We start from the raw sequence: 20,115 nt of genomic DNA, 5'->3' as shown, positions 1-20,115 counted from the left end.
TGACAGATGACTCTGCAGCTTTGAGCTCCTCAGAGGTTCAAACTTTCAGACGAAACTCGGGATGATTCAATCAAATCCACATTTCTTGCAGTGGAGCTCCACCACCAAACCCTGGGGCGCAGAAATTAGCAATGCTTCGCTGAAGTGTCTGTGTGTCTGGAGCTTAATTTGATGATGCGTTTCCCTGCTTTCCAGCACAGTTACCAACACAGCAGAGGGTGGCAGGCGGCCTGAACCGAACAACACAAACACCGGCCGACGCTCCAGTCAGGTTTTCCATGTGCAAACCACCAGAGATTCCAGCTGATTTACATTTCCTGAGCCCACAGTCTTCTTGGGAAGGATCCCACAAGCTAAACACAGCTTTCCTTTGGAAGTCTTTGTATGCTGAAACATTCAAACAAAGCCAGAGTGGACGGGGAGCTCATTTTCCCTCTGAAAATAGGGAAGAAATAATCATACGAGCGGCGTTTCCTCAGCAAGCACACAAAAATCAACAATCCACAGGAAATATCCCTCAGAATGTGCACTACTCTCAAATCACAGCAACACAAAATCCACCACATGGATGCTGAACCTCAGCCAACCAGATGGTTATCGCACACAGCGCCACCAAACATCAATCCATGAAGAAGTGGGGACCCGCTCACGGTCTCCAACAATGTGCAAACTCAGCCCTGAGTTAGTGAAAGCATGCCAGCAACCCGCAACATACCTGAAAACAGAGGAGAAATGATCATACGAGCGGCGTTTCCTCAGCAAGGACTTTACTCGAATGAGGAAAACACTGTGAATTCCCCTCAGGTGCGTGAGCACGGGACCAAAGCAACCGATCACAGAGTGCACGAGCACAGGCACAACACTCAGATCGATCAAGAAACAACAAAGTATACAATATGAAAGAAACACTGTTTGTTGCGGTGAAGCTGCAGAAGCCTCTGACTGAGTTGTTTAATCACTGCATTGCGTAACGCCTGCGCAACGTTCTTAGTTTCTGCTGCAGCTTTTGTCTCATGTTGTTTTTTTAAAGGGCCCGTACTGGAAGCAATGATGATTACATCTCAATCTTTGTACAAAGGAGCACATGTGAGACATTTATTTTCAAACTAATCAAAGATTACTTCAGATGGGCTGTTTGGTTTTAATTAGGGCTGGGCAACGATTAAAATGTTTAATCTGACTAATCGCATTTGTACGCAAAATCCAAGAATGAATCCAAAAGTAGTGTATAGCTTTTAGCATTTAGCTTTATTTTAAATGTGCTGCCATATGAATGAAAGTGCCATAACATTTGTTGTGCAAACACACTTTTAACATCAGCATCTTTCTGTAGTTTTTATGTAGAAGCCTCGCTCCACTGTCTGTTTCCTTGAATGACTTGCTGCTATCAGTTGTGTGTTTTGCCTTTTAAGTGATATTTTAGACTGGAACTACTACGCTGAGAAGACAATTCAACTTGGCAGTGTTTACAGATGACTTTGGTTCTGTCGACTCCGCCGTCTGGAAGAACTTTAAAATGAAAATGGCCGAGTAAAAGTTCCGTACCCTTCTCCATGTTTGGTGGATCCGCCGATTACTTTCTTTTCCTGTTCCACAGCAGACAGCAACAGACTTTTACAAAATAAAAGCCTGTGAGCAACAGATTTTTACTAAATAAAATAAATAATAAAACAGGGGTGGTCTGTGGCGTAGTGGGTTGAGCAGGCGCCCGATGTTTGAGTCTCACATCGGATGGCCCTGTGCTGCGTGTTGTTCCCCCTCTCTCTGCCCCCTGCTTCCTGTCTCTCTGAACCTTCCTATCCATTAAAGGCACAAAAGCCAAAAAAATTATTAAATTTTTTTTTCAAAATAAATAAAATAAAACCTGCGTTAAAATATTTATCAACATTAAATAGTTAACGCGATAATAACCAGTTAACTCGCCCAGCCCTAGTTTTAAAGCTTACTGTTTTTTTTTTTACCACCTGAGACCGTTTCCCCCCAACGCTGCCGTCATTGATAAAACACTGAGGAAAAAAAGAAGGGACCCCCATCTCTCTGCTATTTTTCATTCAGTGTGATCAAGTGGAGGATGCTGCCTCTCGGTCTCCGTGTTATTATCCAGCCTCACCTTCTCTCGCACTCCACTCGTGCTTGAGCTTTAAAGAGGCTCTCGAGAGCTCTCATACTCCTTCATGGGAAGCACACGAGTTACAATTTTTTTTATTTCCTACTGTAAAACATCTCTGCAAACCAGCCAGGGAATAAACAGAAAACACATAAAGATGTTCCTTTCCTCCAGATATACAGTTAGCATGTAGCTGAAGAATAGAAACGACCTAAAATGGGGGGGGGGGTGATATTCATCTGGTTTTATTCGGCAAAAACTCGACTTTGTGCTCGTCCTTTTGCTTCTTTTTCAGGAGTTTTTGGCTGTTCAACAAATGCAAATACTTTTTCATGTATTCAGAGTACAATGTAAGGTTGCTGACAGAATCTGATGTCTCTACAGATGTTTTTAAAGACTGAACTTCTCACTGCTGCCTTACAAACATTCATTTTAATGCAGAAGTCATGTACTCATCTGAGCACAAAGTATAAAGCCAGACTCACCAGTGCTGTCACATCCTTCAGGATGTTGAACATCATGTATCACTTTGAAATTTGATCACTTTTGTCATGCAAGCTGAAGGCATATTTGAACTTTTGCTCCAAAAGTTATGATGTCTGTGATCAGTAGAGTGATGATTGATTTGTGAGTAAGCCAAAATATATCATTAAGTTAGGGGCCGAGAAGAACTGAGAGTGTTTAAAGCATATTAATTAGATGACTTCTTCTCATCGCTCAGTTACATTATGATTGTATTTGGCTTCTTTAAAAGGTGTAATCTTCTGAAAAAAGTCCTCCAACACAATAGGCTACATAATGTTTGTTCATACCAAGAATGTGCATTTCAAGTGATAAAACTGTTCCACATCAACCATTTTTACCATCAAATGAGACTCATACTGCTCTCTTGATAAGTACCGCTTCTTGCCTTAAGTATAAGTCAACTTTATTGTCAATGCTGCCATATGTGCAGGACATAGCCTACAAAGAATTGAAATAGCGTTTCCCTCTTATCCCTGGAGCAAAACAGCAATAAACATGAAGTAAAATATAATAAATATATATAAAGTAGGAGGTAAAAAAAATATATAAATATATATATATATATATATATATATATACAAGCTAAGATATATATAAAAACAGCAGTGGCAGATCTGTATATATATATATGGCAGTATAACCAGAAGTACCTTTCTAACCTGTAAACACGCACAATGCTAGCATACAATGCTAGCATACTATGCTAGCATACAATGCTAGCATACAATGCTAGCATACTATGCTAGCATACTATGCTAGCATACAATGCTAGCATACAATGCTACCATACTATGCTAGCATACAATGCTAGCTTTACTATGCTAGCATACAATGCTAGCTTTACTATGCTAGCATACAATGCTAGCTTTACTATGCTAGCATACAATGCTAGCTTTACTATGCTAGCATACAATGCTAGCTTTACTATGCTAGCATACTATGCCAGCTTTGCTGCATGTTGGACACACGGGACAAATCGCGCCAAAAAAGCCAAACTTAAAACGTCTATAAAACTTATATTTACGGCCAAAACAATGCCAAACGACTTGGTAACGTGTCTGTATGTAACAGTGAACAATATTCACTGAAGGTTTAAACGTTATTGACTCATTTTCCAAAGAAAATCATACTTGGAGGTACAAAACAGGCAGGAAGGCGATTTCTGCAGGGAAAAGTAATTAAATAATGTTAAATGAGAATAACTGAGATAGAATTCACAATTACGCAAAAATAATCAGGAAATGATAAATAAAACTTAAAAACACAAATTGGAAATTATAATTAATAAAGTGACTGTTACATTTGCGTATTCTTTGAATGTGAGAGTTTGGCTGTATCTGTATGCATGAACAAACGCGAGGCACGTTTTAAGGAGGACACATTTGGTATATGTGTGGCAAACCTCCATCAGCATGTTGGTTTAAACGATTTTCCCTTTTCAAAGTGAGCTTTAAAGAAATGGCCTCACCTAAACTAATTAAATCACCTTCATGTCTATGAACTGTTGTCTCACCTGTATTAAAAAAAACTGATGATCCTGCTGTTGATGCATCGTAATTCAGTTTAATTACTTTCAAATTATTTTGTTGAATTGAGCACAAATTCAAAGATATAGATGATGACTGCAGATGATTTAAAAATAAAAAACAAAATAAAACAGTGTGCAGAGTGTTAAAGAGCAAGAATTCAGGGTGCTGCAAGGTGGGAAACTGAGATGTTTCCACGCAGTCTAACCAAAGAGTGAGGATTTAACAGGAATTTGTTGTCCCTTAAATGCTTTCTGGCTGCCTGTAATATATTCAGCCTTTGAGGCAGGCAGTTGCTTGGAGCTGGTACAGATCCCCAGAGCCAAAAGATTCAGAGGAATGCTGCATCGCTCCCTCCTGAAATCTGCTCCAGGTTGGACCAAATAACACTGTGTCGTTTGCTTTTGTGAGCTCTGAGCCTTTTTGAGCTCCTGCTCGGGGGGGTTAGAGGCCGACAGAGTCATTTATTTGCTTTTACGAGCTTTGTGTCTCCTTATTTTAGTGTGTCGTCCCGTTTCTTTTGTTTCCTCTTCATAGTAAAAGTCTGTTCTAATGTATGTTGTAGAAGATAATGCAAAAACTAACGAGCTGAATTTGATAAAACTTGGCTGAGAGCTGGAGCACGGGCAAAGGAAGAAGCCATTTCATTTTGGTTCAGATCAGCACTGCTTTCATATAAGTTGTGAAAAACAGCACTGGCTTTGGTGGAGGATGTGCTCTCTCTGCTTCAGTTTGGACTTTAATTGCCTTTTTAAACTCTTGATCGCTTAGCTCCACATTAAATTCTGTACATCAAGCTTTTGGAGTACATTTTCAGTGTCGTTCCTTTTATTCTAAGTTCGTTATTATCTTTTAAACATTTAAACGTGTCTTTTATTCCACAAAAATGAGCATTTACCACATTGGAAGGAGAAGCATCCTTCTCTGTTTTAACGAAAACGATCCCCCATGGATTCAGATTTTCACCACAGTGTCTCATTTTTCTCCCCCCTGCAGGAAAGACTGGTGTTATCAGTGCTGCCACGTTTTGTAGTTTTGGAGATGATCAACGACATGACAAATGTAGAGGATGAACACCTCCAGCATCAATTCCACAGAATCTACATCCACCGCTACGAGAATGTCAGGTGAGGACTCGACGTTTGCTCCCATCACAGGCTGAATCTGAAGGTGTGGGCGTTCAGATACAGTTTGCACATGTTGCTCTGTCACTAATTTTATGATCACATCACATTTTAATCGTGTTTTAAGCACTTGCTTGTAAAAAACTAACCCAGATGTGAAAGTGACATTTCCCCATTTTATTCAGCATTCTTTTCGCAGATGTTAAAGGCTTCACGAACCTCTCCACGACGCTGTCGGCGCAGGAGCTGGTGCGAATGTTGAATGAGCTCTTTGCACGCTTTGACCGTCTTGCACATGTAAGCGAATGCTACTTTTAATTCCTAACATACAAACGTCTTTATCCAGCTGATCCAACCATTCCACATGTTCTTGTGTCCCAGAGCAACAAGGGAATCACAGTTAGGAGTCATTTCAGTTAACTTTGGGGGGTAATTTGTTTCTGCCACTGAAATAAAACAAACTGATGGTTGATGCTTTTCAGCTCCTGCTGTGGCCTGGTTTTCACTGCCTGCTGCCGACCCCCAAGTTTCAAGTTTCCACCATTAGCTTTATTTTTTTTAGAACCGAGTGGTTTGACTTTCACTCACCAACACAACAACATATTATATTATTTGGATTATTTTACTTTCTATAATCTTTTTTTTTTTGTCATTCAAATTTTTATTTGTTTTAACATAATAATCTTCACAGACATTTCAGATGTCACAGATGTAACAAACAAATTGAGTTAAATTAACAGTCTGTTTAAGAAAGTAAAAAGGATAAACAGAATAAAAATAGAATATAACATTGATAAACAAAAATAAATAAAAAGACACATTTTACATCTTAAAGGCAGCCCCCCGTCCCTGGCACCCCTCAAATTTCATACATATTCAAAGCATGAATACAATCACATGTATAACATACTTATCCTCCCCACCATGCCCTGCACCCCTCTATGGCGTTATACCCCTTATGTGAACTTTCTATATTCTTAAATACAAAAAGGTACAAAAAGAACCGGAAAAACACAATAAATAAATGAAATACAGTATATAAATATCAATCACAAATCCTTAAATACCCTAAAAATCCTAAAAAATAACCGAAGAAAGCTAAAAAATAAAGGCTACTCGATGGAGCATTTAAAAAAAAAAAACACTTACCCCACCACCAACACAACAACATATTATATTATCTGTATTATTTTATTTTCTATAATCTTAAATACTAAAAGGTACAAAAAGAACAGAGAAAAAACACGATAAATAAATTAAATACAGTATATAAATATCAATCACAAATCCTTAAATAACCTAACAATCCTAAAAATAACCAAAGAAAGCTTTAAATTAAATAAAGGCTGCTCTACGGAGCATAAAAAAAAGATTCCTGCAGTTATGACACCATCAGAGCTCAGACTGTAGCAGCTGTTTTCAGCCTGTTTACAGCTGGCTTTAACATTAACAACAGGTGTGAAGCGTGATCTAAAACTTGACTTTTCTAGCCTTCTTTGATGCAAAATCATCAATTACATCATCATACAAAATCTGTTGCAAACCAGAGCAGGTTGCCTTTGGGTGAAATTAGCTGCATGACATGATGCCTCAATTCTAATTCTAGTTCAGCAAAACTAAAAATCAAACACAGGCGTGGCTAATAGCAACATGTTAGCAAGAGGCTAACAGATAGCCTATAGCCTACGTCACTGATAGAAATCTGCATCCCTTTATCTTCTGCCCGTTTCGCCTCTTCTTCTCTTTCTAAACTGGGCACCTGATGGCTTCTTTGGTCTTTCACCATGATGATGATCCATGATGACTCCACATTATTACCTTTGCTTTTCCTGTTAACACCGTCCGTTCACCCGTCAATCAACCGGAGTCACGTGACGTAAACACATTCACGTGGATGACTGCACAGATTTTATTATTTTTTTACAATTTTCACATAACCCAGTTAATTACATGAAGGTATATGGGTCTATGTTCATTTTAGGAATGAAATACAGTTTATTTGGATTGGAAGCGGTAGTCTAGAAAACTGATTTTTTTTTTTATAGATGGAACCGGCCCTGCCATTGACCCTTCGTTATTACTCTGCTTGTGCGGCTGCAACATAAAATGGAGTCTGAACTCACTCCACAGGTTCAGAGTTTATTATCAAGAGTTAAAAGGTGCAGCTATGAGGCCAATTAGGACTTTGATGATGGTGCACCGCCACCTAAAGTGGTTGGAGCCGCGGCTGTAGGTTTGAGACCGGATGTTGGCGTTGGTTCGACTTTGGAAAAGACAGAAAACAGACAAAAAATGGGTGAAAATTAAGCAACTAAATAGAATATTTGAAAAATTATTAAGCCTTAAAGTGTATTTATACGGAAAAGATGCAAAATAAAGTAAAAAAAAAAGAAAATAAATTATTACGTTTTATTCATATTAATGGAAATAAATGAAGAAAATACAAATGTTTGTTCATATTTGTCTGAATATTTAAATTTTTTCTACATCAGATTTAATCTGTCATTTCTGTCAGAAATCTGGCAGTGACCTTTGACCTTTGACAGTCATCTGAGGTTGGACAAACAAATGAACAATGTCGTCAGGACTAGTTTTTTCCAGCTGCGTCTCCTGGCCAAAGTTAAAATGTTTTTAAGTCGTCATGACCTTGAGAAATAAGTTAAAGGTCAGACTATTCCATCACTCCTGTTCTTAACTCCCTCCATCGGCTTCCTGTCCTTTAAAGAACTGATTTTTAACTTTTAACGCTGGTTTTTAAAGCTCTTAACGGCCTCGCCCCGTCGTATTTATCTGAGCTTTTAACAGTCCTGGTAGAGCTCTGAGACCAACAGATCAGTTTCTGCTGGAAGTGCCCAGGTCAGAATACAAACCCTGGGGTGAGCGAGCCTTTTCCCAAAGCTGCCCCCAGGCTCTGGAATAAGCCCCCCGTCCAGCTGCGTCTTATTTCTGACCCGGGCCTCTTCACATCTGGGCTAAAAACCTACTTATTTAGGATGGCTTTTAACACCCACACTGGAAAAAATCCAAGTCTTACCAAGTATATTTGTCTCATTTCTAATCCAAATATCTCATTACACTTAATATAAAACAAAACTGCCTAATAAGCACCATTTCAGCCAGATATCGGGACTTGTTTGAAGACAATACATCTGGAATATCTTGTTAAATGAAAAAGTCTTGAAGACAAATTGTTTTGAGTCACATATCATATGAAATAAGCTTTTTTTTTACATTTGAATTTTTTAAGCTAATTTCAAGATCACTTTTATCTCAAAAGTCCTAAATATCACATCTTATTTCAAGAAATCTTGACAAGCCGATTTTCACTAGTTCCATTGGCAGATTTTTTTGCTTATTTCAAACAAAAACATCTCGTATTTGTTGTTTTTTTTACTTATTTTTGGAGGGGCATTTTTTCCAGTGCAGTAGTATGATGACACTTTTATCTTATTTTATTTTGTTGTATTTTATTGCTTTCACTGTTCTTTTATTGTTTTTATTTGTTTTTACTTCTTCTTCTCTTTATTCATTACCTGCTGTAAAGCACTTTGGTTACACCGTAAGGATTGTCTGTAAAGGGCTGTATAAATAAAGCACATTTACATTTAATGCCGTTCTTGGAGAACACAGATTTTATATCCACAGGGAGGTTAAACGAGGGGAGATGGAATAACTCGAGACAGACGCTGGATCAGATCGGCTGTGTGACTCATTACGAGTTGTTGATTTAATTGATTTTTATGGTCACACATCAAAGGAATAATTTCCAATTCAAGCCGTGATCCATATTTAGTGAGATTACAAAAAGGAGGAGTTAGAGATGCTGTGATTAGAGACGGGAGGGAAGAGGACATGATTAGAATGAATTGAATCAGGCTGATGGCTCGGTTTGGTCCGGCTTATTTTAGTTTAATAAGCATACTGCAGTATGTGCAGAGTGTCACCTGTGTGTCTTTTTGCTTGGTCTGTTGCAGGAACACCACTGTCTACGGATAAAGATCCTGGGAGACTGTTACTACTGCGTGTCGGGTCTGCCCGAGCCGAGGCAGGACCACGCCCACTGCTGCGTGGAGATGGGCCTGAGCATGATCAAAACCATCAGGTACCGGCTGCGTCCATCAGCGTTATTCCACTCACATTCCTCTCCAGTCTGCTCGCCATGCAGCGGTTTCTTTACGAACGGGTGATGATTCACCCGGTTGGGTTTATTAAGTAGCTACTTGGTTCCTTTTGGCTGAGCGAATATGAGGAGAAGGCGCAGGCAGAACTGTGGGAGTCACAGATGATGGAATAATTGCCTCACAGTGTAATCATTCAGTGTTTGAAAATGCTTTAATTGATTTTTAGTAGGGCTGGGCATCGATTAAAATGTTTAATCTAATTAATCACATGATTTCCCTGATTAATCGCGATTAATCGCATTTGTACGCAAAATCCAAAAATGAATCCAAAAGTAGCGTATAGCTTTTAGCATTTAGTTTTATTTTAAATGTGCTGCCATATGAATGAAAGTGCCATAACATTTGTTGTGCAAACACACTTTTAACATCAGCATCTTTCTGTAGTTTTTATGTAGAAGCCTCGCTCCACTGTCTGTTTCCTTGAATGACTTGCTGCTATCAGTTGCGTGTTTTGCCTTTAAGTGATATTTTAGACTGGAACTACTACGCTGAGAAGACAATTCAACTTGGCAGAGTTTACAGATGACTTTGGTTCTGTCGACTCCGCCGTCTGGAAGAACTTTAAAATGAAAATGGCCGAGTAAAAGTTCCGTACCCTTCTCCATGTTTGGTGGATCCGCCGATTACTTTCTTTTCCTGTTCCACAGCAGACAGCAACAGACTTTTACAAAATAAAAGCCTGTGAGCAACAGACTTTTACAATAATAAAATAAATAATAAAACCGGGGTGGTTTGTGGCGTAGTGGGCTGAGCAGGCGCCCCATGTACAGAGGCTATAGTCCTCGCTGCAGCTGGCCCCGGTTCGATTCCCGCATCGGACGGCCCTGTGCTGCGTGTCGTTCCCCCTCTCTCTGCTTCCTGTCTCTCTGAACTATCCATTAAAGGTACAAAAGCCCCCCAAAATAAAATAAAACCTGCGTTAATGCGCGATAAAATATTTATCAACGTTAAATAATTAACGAGTTAACGCAATAATGACAGAGTTAACTCGCTCGGCCCTAATTTTTAGGCCTCTGTTGAGGATGTAACCAGAGATATTGGCGTGAATTGAAGATTTTCCTATCCGTTATGCCAATTTGCTGCTAACCGCACCTGTTTGCAGAACACCCAGGGAAAGCAGACAGCTATCAATAAGTTACTGCTGGAGGAAACTCAGAAACCTGATGCATTTCAGGCAGGTTCTGAGAAAAGAAGCAGTGTAATGTTCCTGGATTTCTAAGCAGCTTCGTGGACTTTATTTTCAACGAATGTCGGAGACGTTATGTCTTAAAAAAGAGTGAAAGACTCTGAATTAAAGGGACAGTTCGCCTCTTTTGACATGAAGCTGTATGACATCCCATATTAGCAACATCATTTCTGAACATCTTCTTACCCCCTGCTGCGTCCTGTGAGCAGAGTTCCAGCCTCGTTTTGGTGTTGATGAAGGTAGTCCGGCTAGTATCACGCAGTGATACTAAGGGAGAGAAAATAGTGCCAAGCGATTGTGAGGTCTGACTTTTTCCTGGAGAACGATTTTGTGATGCAAATGTATTACTCTGTTGAACGCATATTGTTTTGAGAAGCAAGACGCTTTATTTTTTAAACCCCCAGCCAACTAGCTCTCTGGAGCCGGTCTGCTACGGGCTTACATCACTTTGGGATCGAGCAAACATCAGCCGCAACATCAAAGCTCAGCGGCGCTCCTGTCGACTTCGAGCACATTTTAAAGCGTCTGAGCCTGTCGGACCGACCAGTTTATCAGATCTGCTTTCATCTCACGAGCCCTCCAGAACCCTCGTGTCTTCCCGAGAAAACCTTTTAAGAGCAAAGACCCCGCAGCTTCTTATTCAGCCCACATCTGTGGGCAGCAGCAGCAGGAGCAGCAGATTGTGAAATATCCACAATCTAAAAGCAACAAAAAAAAAGACCCACCTGAAGAAAAGCCTCACTGTGATATTTGCATCTGTAAGAAATCCCCTCCAGCTCTGTTCCTTAAGAATATCAGTAAGAAATGCATCAGTGAGAGGTTTTTATCGTCCCAGATGTCCGCGGATCACTGAAATAGAGATAAAAATGTCTCTTGTGATGATATAATTTACAGAAAAGATTACCCAGCAGGGCTTAACAGATTTGACCAGCTCTGTTTCTCTGTGTAATTATCGCTTCATAGCAGAAATAGCCTCACAGTCGCTCACTCACAACACGCTGCTACCCTTCAGATTCCCTTAAAAGCGCTCAGAGACTCTGGAACTTTGTTGTTTTTTCATTCTTAAACGCTTGATTCATTTCGACCTGTTTGCATCACTTTCTGTGCGACATTGAGGGAAGGACTCGTGTTGAGAGAGGGATTTGTGATGGATAAGCCGTGAGATTTGTGCTGTACACTGTTAAATCAATATTATGTGCCGGGTGCAGGCAAACACTTTGTGCTGCAGCATGGCTGCGGCGTTGCTCCTGTAAGAAAGGTTTTGATGAGAGGGACGAGGATTACCGTCCAGATTATCAGTGGCTGACCAGAGCTGTGCGGAATAAAAACAAACCAAATGCCTTTTCTTCGACAAAGGCTGTGTTCGAAAACGCATACTTCTCCTACTACTCCTACTACTCACACTAACTTTTTGAGTTAGTATGCGAGCTTGAGTATGCGAGAAGTTCCCGGATGCATACTAGATTCTCTGAAATGTTGGGTATGCATCATGAGGTTACTACTCATACTCAAACTACCCAAGATGCAACGTAACGTGACGTCGCCGATCGTTATTTCCTGTCAAAACGGCAGTTTCAAGCTAGCTACAACGAGGGTAGGTTCACTTCCTGTTTTCAAAACAAAAGCACCAATTGTATGGTAATGGCTTTCCCTATGATAAAAGGCAACGGGTATTTTATTTTGTGAAAATAACCGGAAGTGCGTTGCTCACTGCGGCTAGCTTTAGTAGCGCCGAATTCGTGGGAACAAAATTGTAAATAGCCGGTATTTTGTCAGGTTTTCAACACGTTGGGGATCTAAACGACTACTTTCTCACCTGAAAATGTTACAAATGTTGCTAAAGTTTACAGAGTTTAGAGCTTAAGGGAAATCAGCTTCAGGCCGGCTGATTTCGGCTCGGGCAGGAGCGAAATGCATTGTGGGTAAACGCTCTGCATACTGTCTGATCGATGAGTATGCAGTATGCGGTTTCGAACACAGCCATAAACTGGAATTTATAACGTAGCAGTTTAACATAGCGACCATTTCCAATGATCATCATCAGTTTATCTGCTGAATTTGCTGTAAATTTGATGGAATTTCTGAGATCGAGTTCCAGCCTGGGAGGAGGCCCCGGGGAAGACCCAGGACACGTTGGAGAGACTATGTCTCTCGGCTGGCCTGGGAACGCCTCGGGGCCCCCCCAGAAGAGCTGGAGGAAGTGGCCGGGGACAGGGACGTCTGGGTCTCTTTGCTCAAGCTGCTGCCCCCGCGACCCGATCCCCGGACCAGCGGAAGATGATGGATGGATGGATGGAGTTCCAGCCTCGTTTTGGTGTTGATGAAGGTAGTCCGGCTAGTTGGCTGGGGTTTAAAAAATAAAGCGTTTTGCTTCTCAAAACAATATGCGTTCAAAAGAATAATACATTTGCATCATTGCATATTGTTTTGAGAAGCAAAACGTTTTATTTTTTAAACCCCAGCCAACTAGCCGGACTACCTTCATCAACACCAAAACGAGGCTGGAACTCTGCTCACAGGTCGCAGCAGGGGGTAAGAAGATGTTCAGAAATTATGTTGCTGATATGGGATGTCATACAGCTTCATGTCAAAAGAGGCGAACTGTCCCTTTAATGACAGTTTTGCACTTATTAGCTTTTTTTCTGAATTTTCTGTATTAGTTTTTTTTAATCAAACTCATCCCAGCCACTAAAGGAGCTCCAGCTTTGAATATATTCACATATTCAACAAATCTAAGGAGAAATCAACATTGTATTGCATATTGCATGCTTTTATTTTTAAAAAAGGGCCCTCAGGGCAGAGTTTGAAAATGGCTGAGACAGTAGAGACGTCCTGGACGAGGATAGATGAAAAAACTAAATCCATTACTGCACTGTGTCAGCATTGCCGAGTCACCGGTTTTCCTTGTAATCTGTGTTTGGAACACCGTCAGAGTAAACAAAACGTCCCATCATCACCGTCCTCCCCCACATCGTTGTTGTCACCATTAACAGCAGTTAGTTGGAGTTGATTTCCACACCGGGTGTTGTTCGGCGGCCGGCTGACTTTAAGCACCTGTCACAAACTCCCAGGATGCCTTTCACCTGGCATCCGTCACTTCTGTTATGAGGCATGAAATGAGAGGCAGGGATGGGCGTGACAGGCCCGTCTGCCACAGCTTTCGTTGAGCACGGAGATAATAAAGTATGAAATGAGAAACAAATGTGTTAACGAGGGTTAAATGTCTACTGAAACGGCTTTTCACCTCTTTCACTGGAGAGAGGCAGATACGCGTGAAACGTGTTGTGTTGTTTATTTCTCGATGGATTAATGAACAATGTTTGGAAGTCAGCGTTATCTCTTTTCCGTTGGACTAAAGGTCGAATTCATGTTTGTTAATTTGTTGAATTAATGCTTTGTGTTTCACCGTAAGACCCAAACAAACATCCCGTAACAGCCAATCATGTCACTTGTTTATATCATAACGAAATACAAATGTACGCATATAATCGAGAATAAATTTTCTCCTTCGTCAATTATCCATTTCACTTATTTATAGATTAGTTTTCAGAACAAAAGCCTTCATAAACAAATTCTGTTTGGTGGACAGAAATCCTTTTAGTCTATGTGCACTCTGTAGCTGCACTTTGTCCTGTTTTGATGCCCCACAGCAGAAAAATAAGGTCCCATCAACATGATTTCATCAAAAATGTCAACAGACTATTGTCGGGCTGGACGATGTGGGAAAAAGTCATATCACGATATATTTTTTATATCAGTCCATATCGATATATATATATATATATATATAAATATATATGTATATATATATATATATCACAATATGAAACAAATTACTATTTTGTGAAATTTAAATGTTCCCTGTTACTCTTAATTGAGATTTGAAGATATCAGAAGGTGAATTTCTAATCTTTTGCAACACAATAAGCTGCTGTAATATCAGGGTGTCTCTCTAGCCCCTTTCACACTGCCGAATAACCCGTGTTTAATACTGTGAGGAGTGGAACGGAGCCGGAAGGTGAACCATCAATCAACGACTTTCACCAGAGACGGCGCCAGATTGGGTCGTCTAACGTAGCAACGCCTACTGATCGGGAGGTGAATTGCCTTGCGTATCCGACATCCGAGAATTTTGAAAGGTTTAATAGCCTCTGCGTGACCACAGAGTCGATTGGCGGATAGCGACGGAGAAGCATACCGAGGCCTTTAGTTAGGAACTTTGGCAAAACGCACGCAAGCAACAGAGAGCGTCTCAGGGAGGGTTTCCGACAAAGGAGAGGGCTCTCCGTGGCTCTCCGTAGTCATTCCCGGACGACTGTAAATCAGGCTTTAGGCCTTGGGCTGCGTCTCCCGTCGTTTCTTCCGAGGCAGCACTCATTTTCTTTTTTTATACGGCTGCAGCAGCACAAACAAACACGCCACGGCTAGCTGCTAGCATGGCTCTATTCCAGCCACGTGATTGGTTCAGCGCGGCGCAACTCTCGTTCTCATTGGCGTCTGTCAAAAGATGGACGAATGTAATCTATCGAAAAGGATATCGACCATGTTTCATATCTCTATCGAGGAAAAGTTATTCCTCGATAGCTATCGTTATCGCTCAGCCCCAGATTATTAATTGCAATGATAAATTTAATGAATCATTCAGAAGCGTATATTTATAAACATTTTTATAATTTGTTTGGGGCTTTGCTGAACTACAGAGATCATCCTGTGATTGGACGGTGGCGGGTTCCCAACACTTTAAACTTCCATATTGAAAACCCATATTGCCCCCAATATGTTCCCGGTGAGTTAATTAGATTAGATAAAAGCATCTGCTAAATTTATGCAATTAATACCATTTTTATTCACAGGTCATAATTCTTTCAGTTTTTTAGAATCCAACATAGTTTTAGTTAATTTTGGTGTGTAAAGACATCTTAAAAACCTTAATTTAATGTAAAACTAAATGAAGTTTTCCACATTCTTGCTTTCCATTGACATTCAAGCTTTAGGCATAGTGAAAATGACAAACTGTTAGTGTTACATAAAGGTCAAAGTGTCTCGTTCTTTATGCCTAACAATTCACCATTTTCATGACAGAGCTGATACAGATGCAGAAAATGGTAATGGGGTCATATAAAAGGAATGTTTCTGTGAGCCAACCATCAACTTGTTACAGTCTTAAGACCCAATACCATTTTACCTCCTTGCTCCGATGACTGACTCCTAACTCTCTGTTTTCTTCACCAAGGTTCAAACTGTCCTGGTTCTCTCTGTGATACAAACAGCTTCGGGCTTATGCTCCTTTGTGACCACTCTGTTAGTCTGAAAGCTCCTTGGATAAAAGCTCCTGCTAAACATAAATGTACCGCAAGGGTGACAGAAAACCGACAAAATCCAGAAACAAATGGACCAACCCAGTCTCATGACAGACTGTGACATGGCTGTGTTGGTCCAGAGCGTATAACACTGCAGTTTCCCAATGAAACCTCAAATTTAGTGCAGTTACTGTGTTTTCATCAGGACTCTGTTTCCTACGCAGAAACAGCTGAAGTTTCCTACATCTCCATACATGTTCCAGTCAGTGGAGTCACATGGCCCTGAAAGGATCGGATTATTGGCTAAATTACAATAAGAATGAGTTATTAATGGGTAATTCTCCTTGGATATATGGCGGTGAATGAATGGGATCAGAGGCACAAAGCGTGTCATACCCCGGTATGATAGGTGGCGCTGTACCCATTCCAGCTGTTGCTAATAGAGCCACTTCCTGTTGACCTCTTCACCACCAACAACAACAACAAACTCAGGCATTGGAGAAAGATGGAGAACGCAGAGCCAGATGAAGCTACGTCCCTCTACATTTGGTCTGTGATGAGCTGCTTGTTGCACAAACTCGATGCCCAACGGAGCATTCTCCATCGCGTTGTTTGTTTCTTTCTGACGGCGACAACAACAGGAATATCGTCTTTGACTTCCGGGTCACAACCCCGGGAAAGCATCTGGAGCATGCGCAGAACGCAAAGTCTGATTCACCACGAGCTTCAGCGTCTACAAGCAGGTTCAGAGTGACTTTCAACCCAGTTATCTCGGGGTCTGAATCCGATCCGATCCAATTCTTAGTCAGATTAAGGTGTCTACATGAACTTAATAACTCAATCTGATTGTTATTTAGCCAATAATCCGATCCTTTCAGTGCCATGTGACCCCACTGACTGTTCTGTTCGCCATAAAGGTCCAACACACACAGACCTTTGAGGAAATCTGAGCAAATGCTAAAGTTGTTGTTCCATATTGAATATGTTATCTTATTTCTATCTAACCATTACAGCATAATCTCTGCACATTCACAAACATAAAAAGATGTTTATGCCATTTTCTTTCTATCTTGCCATCCTTGCTGCTGTAACATTGTGAATTTCCCCACTCTGGGACTAATCAAGAACTATCTTTTCTGATTATTTACTTTAACACTGCACACATTACTGGGGTCAGGGCTACTGTACATAGCTACCTGCAAAAAATCTAAATGCTTGTACTGTGACATTCATGCATTGTGATTCCCGTCACATCACATGAACGCCGCCCGGCAGAAAACAAAAGCCGAGGGACAGGTTTACTCTCTGACATTTACAACCCTGGATTGTTACACCACCATGTTTGGACAAATGTATGTTTTCCACCATTTCTGATGAGACTGGTCTGAAGGGGTGCTACAACATGCAAGCTGCCCCCAAACTGCTGCCGTCACATGGTCCATCCCCAGTGATGCACTCAGATTTAATGGCAAGAGCTGAAAATAATTACTACTGATGCATGTAAAAAAAACTGTCATCATCAAAATTGGATTATTTTATAAATAATTATGATTATAATGAATTGAATTCCAATTGGCTTGAATTGGACTTTATTATTTAAGTGCCTTGAGATGACATTTGTTGTATTTGGTGCTATATAAATAAAACTGAATTGAATTGAATTGAATCTGCTTTGGATTTTTATGGTAATGCACACATAACTGAAATTCTGACAATATTTGTTGCGTTTTTATCCGTCTTTCTTCCAGATATGTGAGATCCCGCACGAAACACGACATCGACATGCGTATCGGGATCCACTCGGGCTCGGTGCTGTGCGGCGTGCTGGGACTCAGGAAGTGGCAGTTTGACGTCTGGTCCTGGGACGTGGACATTGCCAACAAGCTGGAGTCTGGGGGCATCCCTGGGTGAGGAAAACCGGTTGTTTACCGGGCGTGTTGTTGGTGGAAAAATATGACTGGAGGGAAAGCATTTAGTTTTCAGTCTGACTGGTCCGTTCGCCCTTGAGAGTTGCAATGGAGTCAGTTCCCCGACGGCTAGTTTTGAACATCTGTTGCAGAGCGACACTGTAACCCCGACCTCTGCTCTTGACTGAATTCAGTTACATAAGGCGGCAGTATTAACAGTATTACTAAGCCACAAACAGATTATTTAATCATGTACTGTATGTTTTTTTTTTTTATCTCATCCAGCCCTCAGACCCCTCTAGTGGTGAAACACAGTGAACCCGACCTTTCAGTCGACCGACATTTAGTCACTGACCCGACACTTTGCAGGGTTTCATTCACACCTGCACAGTTCAATGATTGGCTGAATTAACCTGTAAGACTCTTTGGTTTAGGTGGAAACCTTCAAACCTCATTACAGACAGTAGGATTATCAATTTTAGGGCTGGGCAACGATTAAAATGTTTAATCTAATTAATCACATGATTTCCCTGATTAATCACGATTAATCGCATTTGTACGCAAAATCCAAAAATGAATTCAAAAGTAGTGTATAGCTTTTAGCATTTAGCTTTATTTTAAATGTGCTGCCATATGAATGAAAGTGCCATAACATTTGTTGTGCAAACACACTTTTAACATCAGCATCTTTCTGTAGTTTTTATGTAGAAGCCTCGCTCCACTGTCTGTTTTCTTGAATGACTTGCTGCTATCAGTTGTGTGTTTTGCCTTTAAGTGATATTTTAGACTGGAACTACTACGCTGAGAAGACAATTCAACTTGGCAGTAAATGCAGGAGTTTTTTTTTAAATTTATTTTGAAATACGTGCTTTTATGTTGAAACAAGTAAAACAGGAAGTAGCGCCGGTTAGCTCCGGTTCATCACACAGAAACCTGGGCTGTGTTCAAAACCGCATACTACATACTACATACTACATACTGCATACTACATACTGCATACTGCATACTCATTGATAAGACAGTATGCAGAGCGTTTACCCACAATGCATTTCGCTCCTGCCCGAGCCGAAATCAGCCGGCCTGAAGCTGATTTCTCTTAAGCTCTAAACTCTGTAAACTTTAGCAACATTTGAAACATTTTCAGGTGAGAAAGTAGTCGTTTAGATCCCCAACGTGTTGAAAACCTGACAAAATACCGGCTGTTTACCATTTTGTTCCCACGAATACGGCGCTACTAAAGCTAGCCACAGTGAGCAACGCACTTCCGGTTGTTTTCACAAAATAAAATACCCGTTGCCTTTTATCATAGGGAAAGCCATTACGATACAATTGGTGCTTTTATTTTGAAAACAGGAAGTGAACCTACCCTCGTTGTAGCTAGCTTGAAACTGACGTTTTGACAGGAAATGATGATCAGCGACGTCACGTTACGTTGCATCTTGGGTAGTTTGAGTATAAGTTCCGTACCCTTCTCCATGTTTGGCCGATTACTTTCTTTTCCGGTTCCGCAGCAGACAGCGCCAGACTTTTACAAAATAAAAGCCTGTGAGCAACAGACTTGTACAATAATAAAACCTGCGTTAATGCGCTATAAAATATTTGTTAGCTTTAAATAATTAACATGTTAACGCCATAATAACGAGTTAACTCGCCCAGCTCTACTTAATTCATTTCCTTCCTTGCTTCAGGAGGATTCACATCTCCAAAGCAGCTTTGGACTGTTTGAATGGCGACTACGAGGTAGAGGAAGGCCACGGGAAGGACCGCAACGACTTCCTTCGGCGCCACAACATCGAAACGTACCTGATCAAGCAGCCCGAGGAGAGCCTGCTCACCCTGCCGGAGGACATCATGAAGGAGGCGGCCAGCTCGGCCGACCGCCGGGCCAGCAGCGCCACCTTTAATGAGGCCTCCTGGAGCCCAGAGCTTCCCTTTGACAACATTGTGGGGATCCAGAACGTAAGTCCCGTCGCAGCTTGAAATACGAGCCATGTTGTCCACTTGATCGCACTGTGAATGAGCGTCTGTCTAAACTGACAACTTGTCCCGCAGTTGAAGAATAAACTGAACTGAAACAGTTTGACAAACTGGAAACAAGCAGAAAAATCTTGACCTGCTTGTTTGTTAGAAATGACTCGAAGCTTCAATGCAGGACGAGGTTGTTTGACCAGACTTTTTTTTTCAGTGCATGACATGTTTTCTCAGTTTTCTTGCCTGTTTGTTGGTCGTTTTGTCATTTTTTTCTCTAGTTTTTCTGGG

General features: G+C 40.8%; 1 protein-coding gene across 1 annotated transcript in view; it reads left to right on the top strand.

Annotated features, from left to right (window-relative positions):
- adcy8 (adenylate cyclase 8 (brain)) overlaps nucleotides 1–20,115 on the top strand; it is a 141,766-nt gene that overhangs the window by 51,467 nt on the left and 70,184 nt on the right. The window contains exons 3-7 of the mRNA XM_075482691.1: nucleotides 5,155–5,285; nucleotides 5,468–5,579; nucleotides 9,257–9,384; nucleotides 17,698–17,856; nucleotides 19,545–19,815. Coding sequence (XP_075338806.1) covers nucleotides 5,155–5,285; nucleotides 5,468–5,579; nucleotides 9,257–9,384; nucleotides 17,698–17,856; nucleotides 19,545–19,815 — 801 coding nt within the window. The remainder of the gene's footprint in view (nucleotides 1–5,154; nucleotides 5,286–5,467; nucleotides 5,580–9,256; nucleotides 9,385–17,697; nucleotides 17,857–19,544; nucleotides 19,816–20,115) is intronic.

The sequence above is a fragment of the Odontesthes bonariensis genome, chromosome 14, assembly GCF_027942865.1.
Source record: "Odontesthes bonariensis isolate fOdoBon6 chromosome 14, fOdoBon6.hap1, whole genome shotgun sequence".
Classification (NCBI taxonomy): Eukaryota; Metazoa; Chordata; class Actinopteri; order Atheriniformes; family Atherinopsidae; genus Odontesthes; species Odontesthes bonariensis.
Note: the sequence above shows the minus strand (reverse complement) of the source record. Positions and strands in the feature narration are given on the sequence as shown.